General features: G+C 42.1%; 1 protein-coding gene and 1 pseudogene across 2 annotated transcripts; one reads left to right on the top strand and one right to left on the bottom strand.

The window, feature by feature from the left end:
- The window catches only part of LOC117192112, an 80,402-nt pseudogene extending 76,325 nt beyond the window's left edge, over window positions 1–4,077 (bottom strand).
- Window positions 4,078–7,398: 3,321 nt separating this feature from the next.
- On the top strand, window positions 7,399–15,679 carry LOC117192113. 2 transcript variants are annotated; one of them, XM_033396807.1, is made up of 6 exons: window positions 14,411–14,562; window positions 14,787–14,851; window positions 14,919–14,948; window positions 15,015–15,292; window positions 15,359–15,515; window positions 15,582–15,679. In XM_033396807.1, the coding sequence occupies exons 2-5, from the start codon at window positions 14,788–14,790 to the stop codon at window positions 15,482–15,484; spliced, it is 498 nt and encodes a 165-aa protein (XP_033252698.1). In that variant the 5' UTR covers window positions 14,411–14,562; window position 14,787; the 3' UTR covers window positions 15,485–15,515; window positions 15,582–15,679. The 2 variants fall into 2 exon arrangements, 1 of the variants encoding a protein (XP_033252698.1); XR_004474211.1 differs by lacking the exons at window positions 14,411–14,562; window positions 14,787–14,851; window positions 14,919–14,948; window positions 15,015–15,292; window positions 15,359–15,515 and adding an exon at window positions 7,399–7,519.
- Window positions 15,680–16,065: the final 386 nt, after the last annotated feature.

Raw genomic sequence — 16,065 nt, 5'->3', positions numbered from 1 at the left:
AAACGAGTATAAGTATGCCATGTATCGCTGTAAGACCTTCAGGGCCTTGAAAGAAGAGTTCGATATCTATGATCGTTTGAATATATCGGAGAAGAAGGGCAATAACGAACAGCATAAAACGAGTTTCAAGCAGCAAAGTGGGCAAAGCGGTAAAAAAGAATATTGCTATAACTGTGGATCAGGAGAACACAAACGCAAAGACTGCAAAGCCGAAACGAAGTGTTTTAAGTGCAATCAGAATGGTCACATTTCGCGTAACTGTCCTTATGAAGCTGATAAAGTTGATAAAGTTCGCGTCATTTTGGATCGCAGTCGCATGAAAAAAATTCAAATAAACGGCATTGTTGTTGACTGTCTTGTGGATACAGGGTCAGATGTAACCCTAATCAAAGAGAGTATGTTGAAGACCATGAAAAACGTTAAACTTTTGAAGTGCACAACTATGTTGCGCGGTCTGGGTCAGATATCAACAAAGCCTGTTGGATACTTTAATGCAGAAGTTACCGTGGATAAGTTGCAGACCACACAGAAGTTTTTAGTAGTCCCCAGTAGCCAGATTGATTTCGACGCACTTTTGGGGCATGATTTCATTAAAAAGTTCCGTTTCGTCGCTGATATGCAAGGATACACGTTTTTGAAGCATGACGCAGATCCTGTGCCAATAGATGAGCATGCTCTTATATATAATGTAACTGAAGAGTCATCCTTTGTAGCTCCGCCGCAATATCGAAAAGACGTTGAACAGTTGATAAGAAACAGTTACCAAATGCCCACAGAAGTTGCAAAGCAGTCTCCAATCCAACTGAAGATAGTTCCCGACGGAGTAATCAAGCCGTTTCATCACTCACCGAGTCGTTTATCAACAGACGAAGCCAGTGCCGTAAAGAAGCAAGTCGAAGAATGGATCGAGCAAGGAATCGTGCGCAAGTCGTCTTCAAATGTAGCGAGCAGAGTTGTCGTCGTGAAGAAAAAATATGGTACACTTAGAGTTTGCGTAGACTACAGGAAGTTAAACAGCATGGTATTGCTGGACTGCTTCCCAGTCCCGATCATGGAGGAAGTCTTGGAAAAGCTGCAGTCGGCTAAGTGGTTTACCATAATGGACCTTGAAAACGGATTTTTCCATGTGCCTATGGAAGAGCAAAGCAAGTCGTATACGGACTTTGTTACAAAGGAGGGATTATTTGAGTTTAATAAAGCGCCTTTCGGATTCAAGAACTCGCCAGCTGCGTTCATTCGGTTCGTAAGCTATATTTTTCAAGAAATAATCAACTCTGACATTATGCAGCTTTATATGGACGACATAATTGTTTACGCCGCGTCGCCCGAGGTATGCATGAGGAAGACAAAGTTGGTCCTGGAGACAGCTGCGCAGTTTGGCCTAAAGATCAAGTGGAAGAAATGTAGCTTCATGCAGCCACGCATTAGCTTTCTGGGCCATATCATTGAGGACGGGAGAATCTGGCCCGGCAAATAGAAGACAGCAGCTGTCAGTCGGTTTGCTACGCCCAAAGGCATTAAAGCAGTTCAAGCATTTCTGGGACTCACAGGCTTTTTCAGAAAGTTCATCCCTGGCTATGCACAAGTTGCCCGGCCGCTCACAAATCTACTCAGGAAGGAAGCAGTTTTCAACATTGCCAAAGCAGAGCAACAGTCGCTACAAACCTTAAAGAATCTGCATGTAATCGCACCTGTATTACATTTATACTCACGAGAAGCGCCAACGGAACTCCACACGGATGCATCCAAAGAAGGTTTCGGAGCAGTTCTGTTCCAGCAGTCTGATGGCAATTTCTACCCGATTTCCAAATGCAGTAAAAAATCTACAAAAGCCGAGTCCAAACGTCACAGTTACTATTTGGAGGTCAAAGCTGCATACCTCGCACTCAAAAAGTTTCGTCACTATCTGTTGGGGATTAAATTTGATCTTGCCACTGACTGTGCGGCGTTTAAGCAGACAACAACGAAAGTAGATATACCCAGAGAAGTTTCCCAGTGGATTCTGTATATGGAGGACTTTACATTCAAAGCAGTACACCGCCCAGGGGACAGAATGAGACACGTGGACTGTCTCAGTCGTTTTCCGCAGACATGCATGTTCGTGACGACGGAGCTAACAGCTCGGATAAAGAAAGCACAGCAGGATGACGATTTCATCAAAGCCACAGTTGAGATCCTGAAGCAGCACCCATATCAAGACTACAAGCTTAAAGGAGGTCTTCTCTTCAAATCTGTAAATGGCAATGACGTATTGGTGGTTCCAAGGCTGATGGAAAGGGAAATCATTCACGGATCGCATGAAGTTGGTCATTTCTCCACAGCGAAGACAATGCACTCAGTTCAGCAGCAATACTGGATTCCGCACCTTGAACGGAAAGTAAATAAGTTGATTACTAATTGTATCAGTTGTATAATTTTCAGCAAAAAGTTGGGCAAACAAGAAGTATCTTCATTGCATTGACAAGGGTGACACACCACTATACACGCTGCACGTTGATCATTTGGGACCAATGGATGCGACAGCCAAGCAATACAAGTACATTTTTGCTGTGGTAGATGCATTCTCCAAGTTTGTGTGGCTGTTCCCAACTAAGTCAACAGGTCACGAAGAAGTTGTGAAGAGGCTGAGCGATTGGTCATTTGTGTTTGGTTTTCCCAAGCGCATAGTCAGCGACAGAGGAGCAGCGTTTACATCCAACGCATTCAGCGAGTTTCTCAACGAGAACAAAGTCGAACATGTGTGTACAACGACAGGTGTGGCGAGAGGCAACGGTCAGATTGAGCGGGTGAACCGTTCAGTTTTGGGTATCATCGCAAAGCTCTCAGCTCAGGAGTCAACGAAGTGGTACAAGCATGTGCCACAGGTCCAGATGGCGATTAATTCGCATGCGCATTCTACGTTGAAGTCGTCGCCATTCGAGGTCATGTTTGGGACAAAGATGCACAGACAAGCTGAAAGTCCAAAGTGGGTTGTGCTCAACGAGGAGTTGGTTACGCAGTTTAACAACGAGCGCCAAGAACTGCGTGACCAAGCGAAACAAAACATTGAGAAGGCGCAAGAGGTTTACAAGCGCTATTATGATAAAAAACGACGACCTGAGCACGGCTACAGACTAGGAGACATGGTCGCGATCAAGAGGACGCAGTTCGTCGCAGGACGCAAGTTGGCCAGCGAGTATCTAGGCCCATATGAAGGCACCAAGGTAAAGCGGAACGGTCGCTACGACGTCAGAAAGGTTGCTCAAGTCGAGGGGCCAAATATCACAGCAACGAGCAGTGACAATATGAAGCTATGGCGTTTTGTCTCAGAGAACGATGATATATTATCATCTGGGACAGATGAAGATGAGCAGGAGGGCCGAATGTATAGGACAGTGTATCAAGCAGTTAGCACTATCCCATCTAAATTAACATTTGAACTTAAGATACCATCGATAAGACCTAACCGATATAACCAGACTTAACCGATGTTTAAAAGACCCAACCGATAAGGGGTTATCGATACGGGAGTCGGTTGTTGGAAGTAGAAGCAGAAAGTTTAACAAAAAGTCGGAAGAACAGACTCATTAATTGCACATCTTAAATCATACACTTTGTACTATTTTTCGAAAAACACTATTAATAAACGATACATTATTATTAATCTTACATATATTCTAGTTACCAACCTTTTGCTAAACACTTTTCCACTTCCAAAATGTTCACGTTTATCCAAAACTTTTTAAACTTTTTGTGGATTTTCTTGATTGATTTGATTTGGCTTCGATTTTCTTTGCAACCGAATTCGAAATCCCATTTCCTTTCAACTGTTCATATTTAACTATTCACTCGCTGCTGCCTTGGCTGATGCTGCTGCGGCTTCTTCTGCTGCTGATGTTGCGTCTGTTTGCTCTTAGTTCTAAGCGGCTGACAACAGCAGCAACGTTGACAGCGTCGACATATTGGGTGTTCACGTAGCTGCATTTGAATTCTCAACGGTTTTGCCTAGCGTTTTCAATGTGAAATCGAATTGAAGTCGCGTTTTCGAAGAGTACACTGCACGCACCGACACGACACACACTGCAGAACAATCGTCTTATACCCGATACTCAAAATGAGTATTGGGGTATATTAGATTTGTGGTAAAAGTGGATGTGTGTAACGTCCAGAAGGAATCGTTTCCGACCCCATAAAGTATATATATTCTTGATCAGCATCAATAGCCGAGTCGATTGAGCCATGTCTGTCTGTCCGTCTGTCCGTCTGTCCGTCCGTCCGTCTGTCCGTCTGTCCGTCCGTCCGTCTGTCCGTCCCCTTCAGCGCCTAGTGCTCAAAGACTATAAGAGCTAGAGCAACGATGTTTTGGATCCAGACTTCTGTGATATGTCACTGCTACAAAAATATTTCAAAACTTCGTCCCGCCCACTTCCGCCCCCACAAAGGACGAAAATCTGTGGCATCCACATTTTTAAAGATACGATAAAACCAAAAACGCAGAATCGTACAGGATGACTATATGTTCTAGAGTGTAAGATCTCAACCAGATCGTATAATTATTATAGCCAGAATCAAGAAAACAATTTCATTCTTTCTCGCTCTGTCTCTCTCTAACACACAGGTTTCATGGTCGGCTTTGCCAATTGCAAAATATGAGTTCAAGGATCTCAGAACCTATAAGAGCCAGAGCAACCAAATTTGGTATCCACACTCCTGTGATATCGGACCTTGACCGTTTCGTGTCCAAATTTCGCCACACCCCCTTCCGCCCCCGGAAAGGACGAAAATCTGGGGCATCCACAAATCTCAGAGACTATTAAGGCTAGAGTAACCAAATTTGGTATCCGCACTTCTGTTAGATCTCACTATAAAACGTATATCTCAGTATTTCGCTCCACCCCCTTCCGCCCACACAAAGGACGAAAATCTGTTGCATCCACAATATTGCAGATTCGTGAAAACTAAAAACGCAGAATCATAGATAATGACCATATCTATCAGACTGCTGAATCTGGATCAGATCGGATCATTTTTATACACAAAAGGAACAAATCAATTTGCACTGGCTACGCAGCGCCCGACGTCACGCTCAGACTGATTTTCTGTCTCTCTCGCACGCACTCTTTGTCGTGTCGTTTTATATTAGCGGCGTCTGCCGGAGGGGAGCCATACTGACTTAGTATAGCCATACTGACTGTAGAGTTGCGGTGTCCGCAGCAACTCACAACGTTCCCCCTCGTTGTATATGTATCTGTTTCTGTTTTGTTCCCACACCACACTGATTTTGATTTTGCTCACTAGCACGAAACGGAATACAAACGAATGCGAAACACAAGAGTCCAGCAATGGCAGCAGCAGGTAACAAATACCAACAGACTGTTAACGAAATGAAACTTCTTTGCTTAGATTTCAATATTATTTTTTGTCTCTGGCTGCACTTTTTGGCTCTCCACGAACAAAACAAAAAAAACACCCCAAGATTTGCCTGCCTCTCTCTCGCTGGCTGCTTTTGCTCTCTCGCGTGACTGCAGAGTGGGCCGCGTGTGGTCGCTTTGGGGTTCGCAAGTTGAATGAGCGGACGACGACAGTGCTCCGCTGCTGACGGCAACTTTCTAAAACAGCTGAGTGGAGCCACACGCTCGCGACGCCACGGCTGGCTTTGTTTTGCTTCTGTCTGCGTACGTGTGTGTCTGTGTGTTATGTGCTCGGTGTGTACATTATATGTTTCCCCCTATATACGCAGCACATATGTACATGTATGTACTGTACGTGTGGCTATGTGTAGGGAAAACTACGTCGTACCAAAGACTATACAATACCAAGATGTTGCATGAGGAACAAATGCTTTTTCAATTTTCGTTTGACGCTTCATAGTACGGGCGCGCGGGGCTGGTACTTCAATTCTCTTTTACACTACCTTCTAGTGATGTAAATTTGAATGAAAACATCGATGTCGATGTCCATCGATGTTGTCAAAATCAAACATCGATGTTGGATTGATACATCGGATTTATTCTTCGATGCATCGATGTATGACCGATGTTTCAAAACTTTCCCATTTGATTATAAAACCGAATATTCAACAAAGGAAAAATTAAACTTAAGCTTTCATAGCAGTCTTTTACATATCATAGGACTAAACGAAACAATATTTAACATTAAAGAAATGATTATGCTTTCATAGCAGTCTTTTACATATCACTGTAGATATCATCAGAGATAACTAATATTTCAAATAAGTACTATTTGTCAATGCTTTGCAAAAACCAAAATGCGGCTTAGTCGCACAGGTGAAAGTCTATTACGTTTTCGACTTAATATGTTAGCAGCCGCTGAGTACACCCGTTCAAAATACACCCAGAAGATGCCATTAACGTCAAAAATTGCATTGCAATTTTGTATAAATTAGGATAGGTACTTTTCATACCGTCCCAAAAACACGAAGGATTGCTTTCAAATGAGGCAGGCATTGCTGTGTTTGCTGCTTACAAATTTGAAATTAATTGATCGATGTTTTGCAAAACATCGATACATCACTCAACATCGGTAGCAGCAAAAACATCGGAAAACATCAGTAAACATCGGCAGAAAAACATCGATGCTCGATGCATCGATGTTTTTTTACATCACTACTACCTTCGCCTCCGAAATGCTACTCGGCTTCGTCAATGCCTCGGTCAGCGTCGAGTCGGTGCATGATGCAATTATACAAGGTGGTCTCGTCGGGAGCCAAAGTTAGTTCGTGTTGTCCCTTATCGTCAGTGCATGCTTGCTTGTTGATGATGAAGGTTGTTCACGGACGAATTTTTTGATATATTCTTAACCCTCATGTCCCGACAACAACAAAATTATAAAAAGCATATAAATTATATATTATGTAAAAGAACATTTTAATATAACTAAAAATGTTGAAGAAAAATTATTAATGGCTGCATAAAATTTAAATATTAATATATCAGTAAAATCATTTTATTTTAAAATTTAAAAACTCACGGGCCTGCTAAGGGTTAATCAACATCAACATACATACATATACCGTCTCACTCAAACTCACTATACTATGTGCCCTTCACTCGCACTTATTGCTAGCATACGTTAAGGGACTAACTTTTGCCGACGAGACCACCTTGTATAATTGCATTATGATCGAGGCGTTGACGCCAGCCAAATCGAACCCTTTGTTTTTTCTTTTGTTTCTTTCTTTTCAGCGCGTGCCGAACGTAATTCGGTTCTGCCGACCGTGCGCAGAAGCAGAGAGCTTCGTTTTATCTTTTCGTCTTCTTTGCGCCTGCGTCGACAGCACTTTTTTTCTTTTTTCGCTTTGCATTTGCTATTTTCCGCGCGTGCCGAACGTAATTCGGTTCTGCCGACCGTGCGCAGTAGCAGAGAACTTCGTTTTATCTTTTCGTCTTTTCGCCTGCGTCGCAGAACTCTTTTGCTTTGTTCTTTGCTAATTGCAATCGTCAGACGGAGTTTTAATAAGTGATTATTAATCTGGAGTTTTAATAAGTGATTATTAATCTGTGATTATTATTATTATCAGGTAAGTGCAGTTTTTAATTAATTAATAATATGTGTCGTGCGCGTGTTAAATAAAAAAAATCTCAATTGTATAAAAAGTTAAATTTATGAAAAAACGGTGTTCAAATTATATTAATTAGGAATTAGGAAAGATTTTTATTATAGGCAGAATAATTAAAAACATTAGATATTTTTATAGTGAACCATTAAGTTCGACTCATGTGTGGACGTTGACATGCAATGACTGCATCTTTCAAGAGGCGATGCAGTTACTGCATCGTCAAGTGGCCCGTGTGACACCAGCAGAAGGCTGTTACGCGCGGATCCCAGGCAAAACGCAGCCCTCCTCCCGCCCAACCGACCGAGGGGCGCTGCCGCATGACGCGCGGTGCGTAGCCGAACCAAACGCGAACATGCAAGAAAGATAGCTATTAGACTAACATTCGAGGAAAATTAGTACTAAACTTACTAAGAAACTAAGCATGCAATCAAAGTACAAATACCACTACAGTTACTAATTAATAGAAAGGTGTGTAAGGATTAATAATTTAATAAGAGGAAGAGAATTAGTGGTGGATATAATATGGTAGAGGGAATTATAATCCGAGCATAAGACCCTAAACGGTTCATGCAAGGAATAATTCGATCTACAAAGTGGAAGGAACAACGGTATAAAATTTCTAGTCAGTCTAATAGGAATCGTGAAGTTTATGCGGCTCAACAGATCAGGGCTGTCTATGTCACCCCTGATCAAGTTGTGCATAAATATCACACCAAGCATTTTTCTACGGTTAACTAGGGATGGGAGGTTTACTAATAGTAGTCTACTAGAGTAAGATGGGAGTCTTACACCCGCATCCCAGTTAAGGCCCCGCAGAGCAAAGAGTAAAAAGTTTTTCTGTACTGATTCTATACGGTCCTGGTGTACTTTGTACTGAGGGCAACATACACAGGAGCCGTATTCTAAGATCGGACGAACAAGCGAGGTATAGAGAGTCTTTGTTATATAGGGGTCGTCAAATTCCTTTGACCACCTCTTTATAAACCCAAGCACGCCCATGGCCTTATTTACCATGGTAGAAATGTGTTCGGAAAACTTTAACTTGGGGTCTAACATAACACCCAGATCATCCACCAGGGTAATTCTCTCAAGAGAACCACCAAATAGGGTGTAGGGAGCCAACAAAGGGCTAGAACGATGAAATGTCATAACTTTGCATTTCGAGGCATTAAGGTGTAACAAGTTTGCACAACACCATGACTGAAAGTTATTGAGATCGGATTGCAAGCGAGAATGAAATGAAATGTCCTTGTACTGGACACAGAGTTTAACATCATCCGCATACATAAGTACTCGAGAGTATGTTAATACTGAAGGTAAGTCATTAATAAAGAGTGTGAGGAGTAAGGGGCCTAGATGGCTGCCTTGTGGTACTCCCGAAGAAACCTTTACTGGGAAAGAGAGGGAGTTTTTGAAGAGGACTCTTTGAGACCTAGAACAAAGATAGCTAGAAATCCATCTCAGGAGGTTGGGCGGAAACCCTAAAAGGTCAAGTTTATGCGCTAAAAGGGAATGGTTTACAGAGTCGAAAGCTTTACTAAAGTCGGTGTAAATAACATCCGTCTGTAAGTTACCTTGAAAGCCTTTAATAATGAAAGAGGTAAACTCTAACAAGTTCGTGGTGGTTGATCGCCGCCTTATAAATCCATGCTGAGTTGGAGATATAAGTGACTTGCAGAGATGTTGCAAGTGCGGAGTTAGAACCCTCTCAAACATTTTAGGAATAGCGGATAACTTTGCTATACCTCTATAATTTTTTGCATCGGACTTGCTACCTTTTTTATGGAGAGGAATTATAAACGATTCCTTCCAGATCGGGGGGAAGCAAGAAGAATCAATGGATAGGGTGAATAGTTTAAGCAAAGGTCCACACAGAGCCTCGGCGCAGTACCTGAGTACACAACCTGGAACCCCGTCTGGACCCGGTGAAAACACCGGCTTAACTAGTCGAAGATCATGAAGTAGTGAACATTCATTTAACAAGGGACTGAAAATGCCGTTCGACCTCGGTAAACCGTATGGGTACGGATGACCAGAGTAGCTTTCCTCAGAATAGGTGGTTTGGAAGAATTGGGCAAAAAGATCGGCAATTGCCTGATCATTATTTGCCGACGTATTACAAAATGATAGCGAGGATGGGTGTGCGGACGTTCTACGCTTACTGTTTACGAAGCTGTAAAACTGTTTAGGGTCCTGAGAAAAACGTATCCTGCAACGAGATAGGTAGTTCTTATAGCATTGAGCATTAAGAACTGAAAAGTTTGACCGAGCTAATACATAGCGAGAGTGAGAAGTAGGAGAACCCACTTCTTGAAATTTTTTATAAAGTCTTGATTTTAAGTTTTTTAGACTGGATAACTCTCTGGTAAACCAAGGGGGTTTTCCAGATCTAGTCGGACAAGAAAGCGGGACACAAGAATCGAAAAATGTGCCAAGAGCATTGTAAAAAATGTTTGTGCCTTTTATGATATCAGTGCACAAGTACAAAGCGGACCAATCAAAATCCCTAATGAGGTTATTAAGCTTCGCAAACTCGGCTTTACGAAAGCAGCGGACACGTTCGGGCAGCCTACTCGACCGATCCAATACAGTTGGTCCTATATCTAGCGACACCTCGAAAGTAGGGCGGTAGGCGTCTTCAGGTATAGTGAGCGGAAGGGCTCGGGTTAACAACACTATGGTCGGATCCGATACAAAGCACAGATCAAGCAATCGACCCAAGGAATTTTTCACATGGTTGACTTGAGACAGGGATAGGTCAAGCAAGCCGTCAACAAAGTCATGTCGTGACATGGGCACTAGGATACTAGACTCGTTTACCGAAGAACAAACAGTTCCTGGCAAGTTGAAGTCACCAAGAACTAACATACGATCTTTATCAGATAGCGAGAAAGAAACAGCGGTTAAAGCGGACAAGTGCTGCTCATAAATTGAAATATCCGAAGAAGGTGGGATATACGAGCAAGTAATGAATATAGCGAAAGCGGGAAGAATCAGTTTTACACACAGGAATTCCAGTTCCTGTTGAACTTGGACTGTGAAGTGTTCCGACGTGAAGTAAGAGTCCACTGCAATTAGAACCCCCCCTGCCCGTCGAGACGAACGGTCCTTTCTAAAAGTTGTGTACCGACCTGCCAAAACCTCGGAACTAAGAATGTCCGGCTTTAACCAGGTTTCAGTAAACACAATAACGTGGGAAGCAAATGCAACACTATCCCGGAAAAGCCGAGTTTGCGAAGCTTAATAACCTCATTAGGGATTTTGATTGGTCCGCTTTGTACTTGTGCACTGATATCATAAAAGGCACAAACATTTTTTACAATGCTCTTGGCACATTTTTCGATTCTTGTGTCCCGCTTTCTTGTCCGACTAGATCTGGAAAACCCCCTTGGTTTACCAAAGAGTTATCCAGTCTAAAAAACTTAAAATCAAGACTTTATAAAAAATTTCAAGAAGTGGGTTCTCCTACTTCTCACTCTCGCTATGTATTAGCTCGGTCAAACTTTTCAGTTCTTAATGCTCAATGCTATAAGAACTACCTATCTCGATGCAGGATACGTTTTTCTCAGGACCCTAAACAGTTTTACAGCTTCGTAAACAGTAAGCGTAGAACGTCCGCACACCCATCCTCGCTATCATTTTGTAATACGTCGGCAAATAATGATCAGGCAATTGCCGATCTTTTTGCCCAATTCTTCCAAACCACCTATTCTGAGGAAAGCTACTCTGGTCATCCGTACCCATACGGTTTACCGAGGTCGAACGGCATTTTCAGTCCCTTGTTAAATGAATGTTCACTACTTCATGATCTTCGACTAGTTAAGCCGGTGTTTTCACCGGGTCCAGACGGGGTTCCAGGTTGTGTACTCAGGTACTGCGCCGAGGCTCTGTGTGGACCTTTGCTTAAACTATTCACCCTATCCATTGATTCTTCTTGCTTCCCCCCGATCTGGAAGGAATCGTTTATAATTCCTCTCCATAAAAAGGTAGCAAGTCCGATGCAAAAAATTATAGAGGTATAGCAAAGTTATCCGCTATTCCTAAAATGTTTGAGAGGGTTCTAACTCCGCACTTGCAACATCTCTGCAAGTCACTTATATCTCCAACTCAGCATGGATTTATAAGGCGGCGATCAACCACCACGAACTTGTTAGAGTTTACCTCTTTCATTATTAAAGGCTTTCAAGGTAACTTACAGACGGATGTTATTTACACCGACTTTAGTAAAGCTTTCGACTCTGTAAACCATTCCCTTTTAGCGCATAAACTTGACCTTTTAGGGTTTCCGCCCAACCTCCTGAGATGGATTTCTAGCTATCTTTGTTCTAGGTCTCAAAGAGTCCTCTTCAAAAACTCCCTCTCTTTCCCAGTAAAGGTTTCTTCGGGAGTACCACAAGGCAGCCATCTAGGCCCCTTACTCTTCACACTTACCTTCAGTATTAACATACTCTCGAGTACTTATGTATGCGGATGATGTTAAACTCTGTGTCCAGTACAAGGACATTTCATTTCATTCTCGCTTGCAATCCGATCTCAATAACTTTCAGTCATGGTGTTGTGCAAACTTGTTACACCTTAATGCCTCGAAATGCAAAGTTATGACATTTCATCGTTCTAGCCCTTTGTTGGCTCCTTACACCCTATTTGGTGGTTCTCTTGAGAGAATTACCCTGGTGGATGATCTGGGTGTTATGTTAGACCCCAAGTTAAAGTTTTCCGAACACATTTCTACCATGGTAAATAAGGCCATGAGCGTGCTTGGGTTTATAAAGAGGTGGTCAAAGGAATTTGACGACCCCTATATAACAAAGACTCTCTATACCTCGCTTGTTCGTCCGATCTTAGAATACGGCTCCTGTGTATGGTGCCCTCAGTACAAAGTACACCAGGACCGTATAGAATCAGTACAGAAAAACTTTTTACTCTTTGCTCTGCGGGGCCTTAACTGGGATGCGGGTGTAAGACTCCCATCTTACTCTAGTAGACTACTATTAGTAAACCTCCCATCCTTAGTTAACCGTAGAAAAATGCTTGGTGTGATATTTATGCACAACTTGATCAGGGGTGACATAGACAGCCCTGATCTGTTGAGCCGCATAAACTTCACGATTCCTATTAGACTGACTAGAAATTTTATACCGTTGTTCCTTCCACTTTGTAGATCGAATTATTCCTTGCATGAACCGTTTAGGGTCTTATGCTCGGATTATAATTCCCTCTACCATATTATATCCACCACTAATTCTCTTCCTCTTATTAAATTATTAATCCTTACACACCTTTCTATTAATTAGTAACTGTAGTGGTATTTGTACTTTGATTGCATGCTTAGTTTCTTAGTAAGTTTAGTACTAATTTTCCTCGAATGTTAGTCTAATAGCTATCTTTCTTGCATGTTCGCGTTTGGTTCGGCTACGCACCGCGCGTCATGCGGCAGCGCCCCTCGGTCGGTTGGGCGGGAGGAGGGCTGCGTTTTGCCTGGGATCCGCGCGTAACAGCCTTCTGCTGGTGTCACACGGGCCACTTGACGGTGCAGTAACTGCATCGCCTCTTGAAAGATGCAGTCATTGCATGTCAACGTCCACAAAAAAAAGAATGCTGAGCTTACTACGCAAGCCTCTTACATTCTGATAGGTTACTAAAAGAGAAGTTAGTTTTTTGGAAAGGTGGAAGCAAGACGGGAAGTTGAGGAAGAGGAAGTTGAGGTTGAGGGTGGCACACTGGAAAGATTTGGAAGGGATATGGGGGGCCTATTCTTCTTCTTAGCCTTAAACTCCTTCACCACCAAATGCTCCGGCCAAAATTTGGCGGAGCAAATGGTGTCAAATTGAGTTGGGGAGATGCTTATCTTAAACGAGGCTATCTCCCTGGCATAAGAGAAGTTAAATTTCTCCACCTTTAAAGCCACGGCTTTTATTTTGCTTTGAATAAAAGCAATTACATCATTAGATGTGAGGTCAGGGGCCAGCCGTGAAACAAAAACTTGTCGTTTTGGTGGGACTCCCACCAGTGGTTTAGTCACCACAGGCCTAGTACCTGTGGTGGCAATATCCGGAGGTCCGGAACGTCTATTTACTGGTGGGATCGGGATAGACGGGACAACTAGCGAACTTGCGGACACCACGGACACGGACGCTGCAGACGTACTTGGCTGCACATTCTCCGAGGCGATGAATTCGGCTACCGAATCTGCGTCGCCAGCAGCTGTCGTTGCCCTTGGAGTGGCAAACGAGATCAACTGCTGCACACTTGGAGTGGTCGGAGTCAGTTTTTCGGCGGCGCACGGCTGAGTGACGGTTGGCAATTGCAGATCCCGCGGAGTGACCTTTTTGCGCCTCGGAGACTCATTCAGCAGTTTTAAACCGCTAAACTGAGCCTCCATGGCTAGGAGCCGATCGTATTGGTTTTTAAAACCAACGGTCAGCTCCTTAAAGCCACTCCGCGTCTGCCTCATGAAAGCCACCATGTCTTTCTCCACCGCACGGCATGCCTCGCAACTGTAATGCAAGCCATTACGTTTGGCTATAGCATCACTCACGAGGCCAGAAAATCCAGCGCATTTTGCGTGCACTACGCTGTCGCAGAGCCAGCAGGGGACATTCGGCTGATCGTGGGTGATCTGCTTCTTACAGCTTTTTTTGGCACAGACCACAGCGTATTCCATTTTATTTTATTATTTATTTATATATATACTATTATTTGCAAAACAAATTGGTATCAGACCAATGTGCCAGACAACGCTCAAAGCGGAATTGGTAAAAAAAAGAGAGCAGAGTGGAGAGCGGTTATAGCGAGAGCTACTAAGCAGAGAGCGCTATTGCTCAGAAAGTTTAAAGAGCGAGAGAGAAAGAACAGTTATTGAAGTTGAGGTTAGGTATATACTTAGTCAATTTAGAAGCACCAACGGAGCTGGAAAAGTTTTCGGTAGAAGACTTTGAACGGAAAGCCGTTGCCCTGCCATATAGGGAGAACTAGTTTTAGTTCCGTTGTTGCATTTTCCATAGGTTTATTTGCTACCTTTACTTATTTTCATTTGTAGTATTTTTTGCTTATTTTTAAATTCATAAAATGGAGGTGTTTAGTCCGTAGGCGTAATTGAATTACGAATCGGGCATATCTTTAGCGCCTGCGCTAAAGATATCTTTGGAAGATTCACCGGCCAGAGTCCGACAGAACAAAAAAAAAAAAAAAGTAGTTTGCAAGAGACGAATTTTCTTTATATTTTCAGTATGGAAAATACAACATTCAACAACAACAATCAAAAAATTCGCCGTTTAATCTTTGATGCAGAGCGTAAGTATATAATTTTTGTGCTTGATGTATGAAATAAGTATTGACCCAATTAACATTGTTTTCACAGAACCTGTGCCAGAAGAACAGCAAATTTCGCGTAAGTACATGAATTTTTAATTACTTTGTGCATAATGCATAATAACTATGAAAATTTTTATTGCAGTTCCGGCAGAGCGCCGACTAATGGCTGCGATTTCGAGTCTTGAAAAGAAAGTTGATGCTTCGATTTCTAGTCTTGAAAAGAAAGTTGATGCTTCGATTTCTGGTCTGGAGAAGAAAGTTGATGTTCTGTCTGAAACATTGGCGGAGGTGGTGGCTCTGCTCAAGCTTCAGATCAAAAAAGAGCCTGACGTAGACAATTTCGTAAAATTTCCGATACAGTCGACGATGGAGTTGGAGCATTTAAACTCTATTATAACTCCAGAGCTGACCGATTTTTATGTGAGTGGTAGCCTATCCTTCTATGACAGCTAGTTGTTATTTTTTTTCATTATTTTCTTTTATTAGATCAACAAATTACGGAACTTAATGGGGACGAGCACATCGATGGCATGCAGCTTAAAAAATGTGCTGGACGCGAAGCTCATTTTCGAATACAACATAGACGGTACTTCGGGGAAGAGCTCGCTATAAAATTGTAAAGAATTTTACAATGTCCAGGAATGTAGGTCTAAAAAGAACTTAAAAAAAACATAATAACTAATTAATTAATTTATTCATATTATTTCAGCGGCGGTGAAGATGAAAATACCCGACGAGCCAGCAGACAAAGTGATTCGGAAGGCTATTCACAACATTAAGAATAGTCATTTTCAGAAGACCTCAAGGAAAAAAAATTCAAAGTAGACAATAATGAATAGTAATAAATAAAAATAATTGGAAAAATAAACAATTACAATGTATTACATTTTATATTAAATGCATGGTTTTTCGTGAAAAATCATCACTTATTAAGTGCATGCTTTTTCGGGAAAAATCATCACTTATAAAATGCATGATTTTTAGGTAAAAATCATCGCTTATTATGTGCATGATATTTAGGCAAAAATCATGCATTTAATAAGCGATGATTTTAGTCAAAAATCATGCATTTAATAAGCGATGATTTAAGCCAAAAAATCATGACTTATAAAATGCATGATTTTTAGGTAAAAATCATCGCTTATTAAGTGCATGATTTTTCGGCAATGCTCGATGACAATGTCATCGATTAT

This window comes from Drosophila miranda (assembly GCF_003369915.1).
Source record: "Drosophila miranda strain MSH22 chromosome Y unlocalized genomic scaffold, D.miranda_PacBio2.1 Contig_Y1_pilon, whole genome shotgun sequence".
NCBI classification, from domain to species: Eukaryota; Metazoa; Arthropoda; class Insecta; order Diptera; family Drosophilidae; genus Drosophila; species Drosophila miranda.
This window is presented reverse-complemented; position numbering and strand designations above follow the sequence as displayed.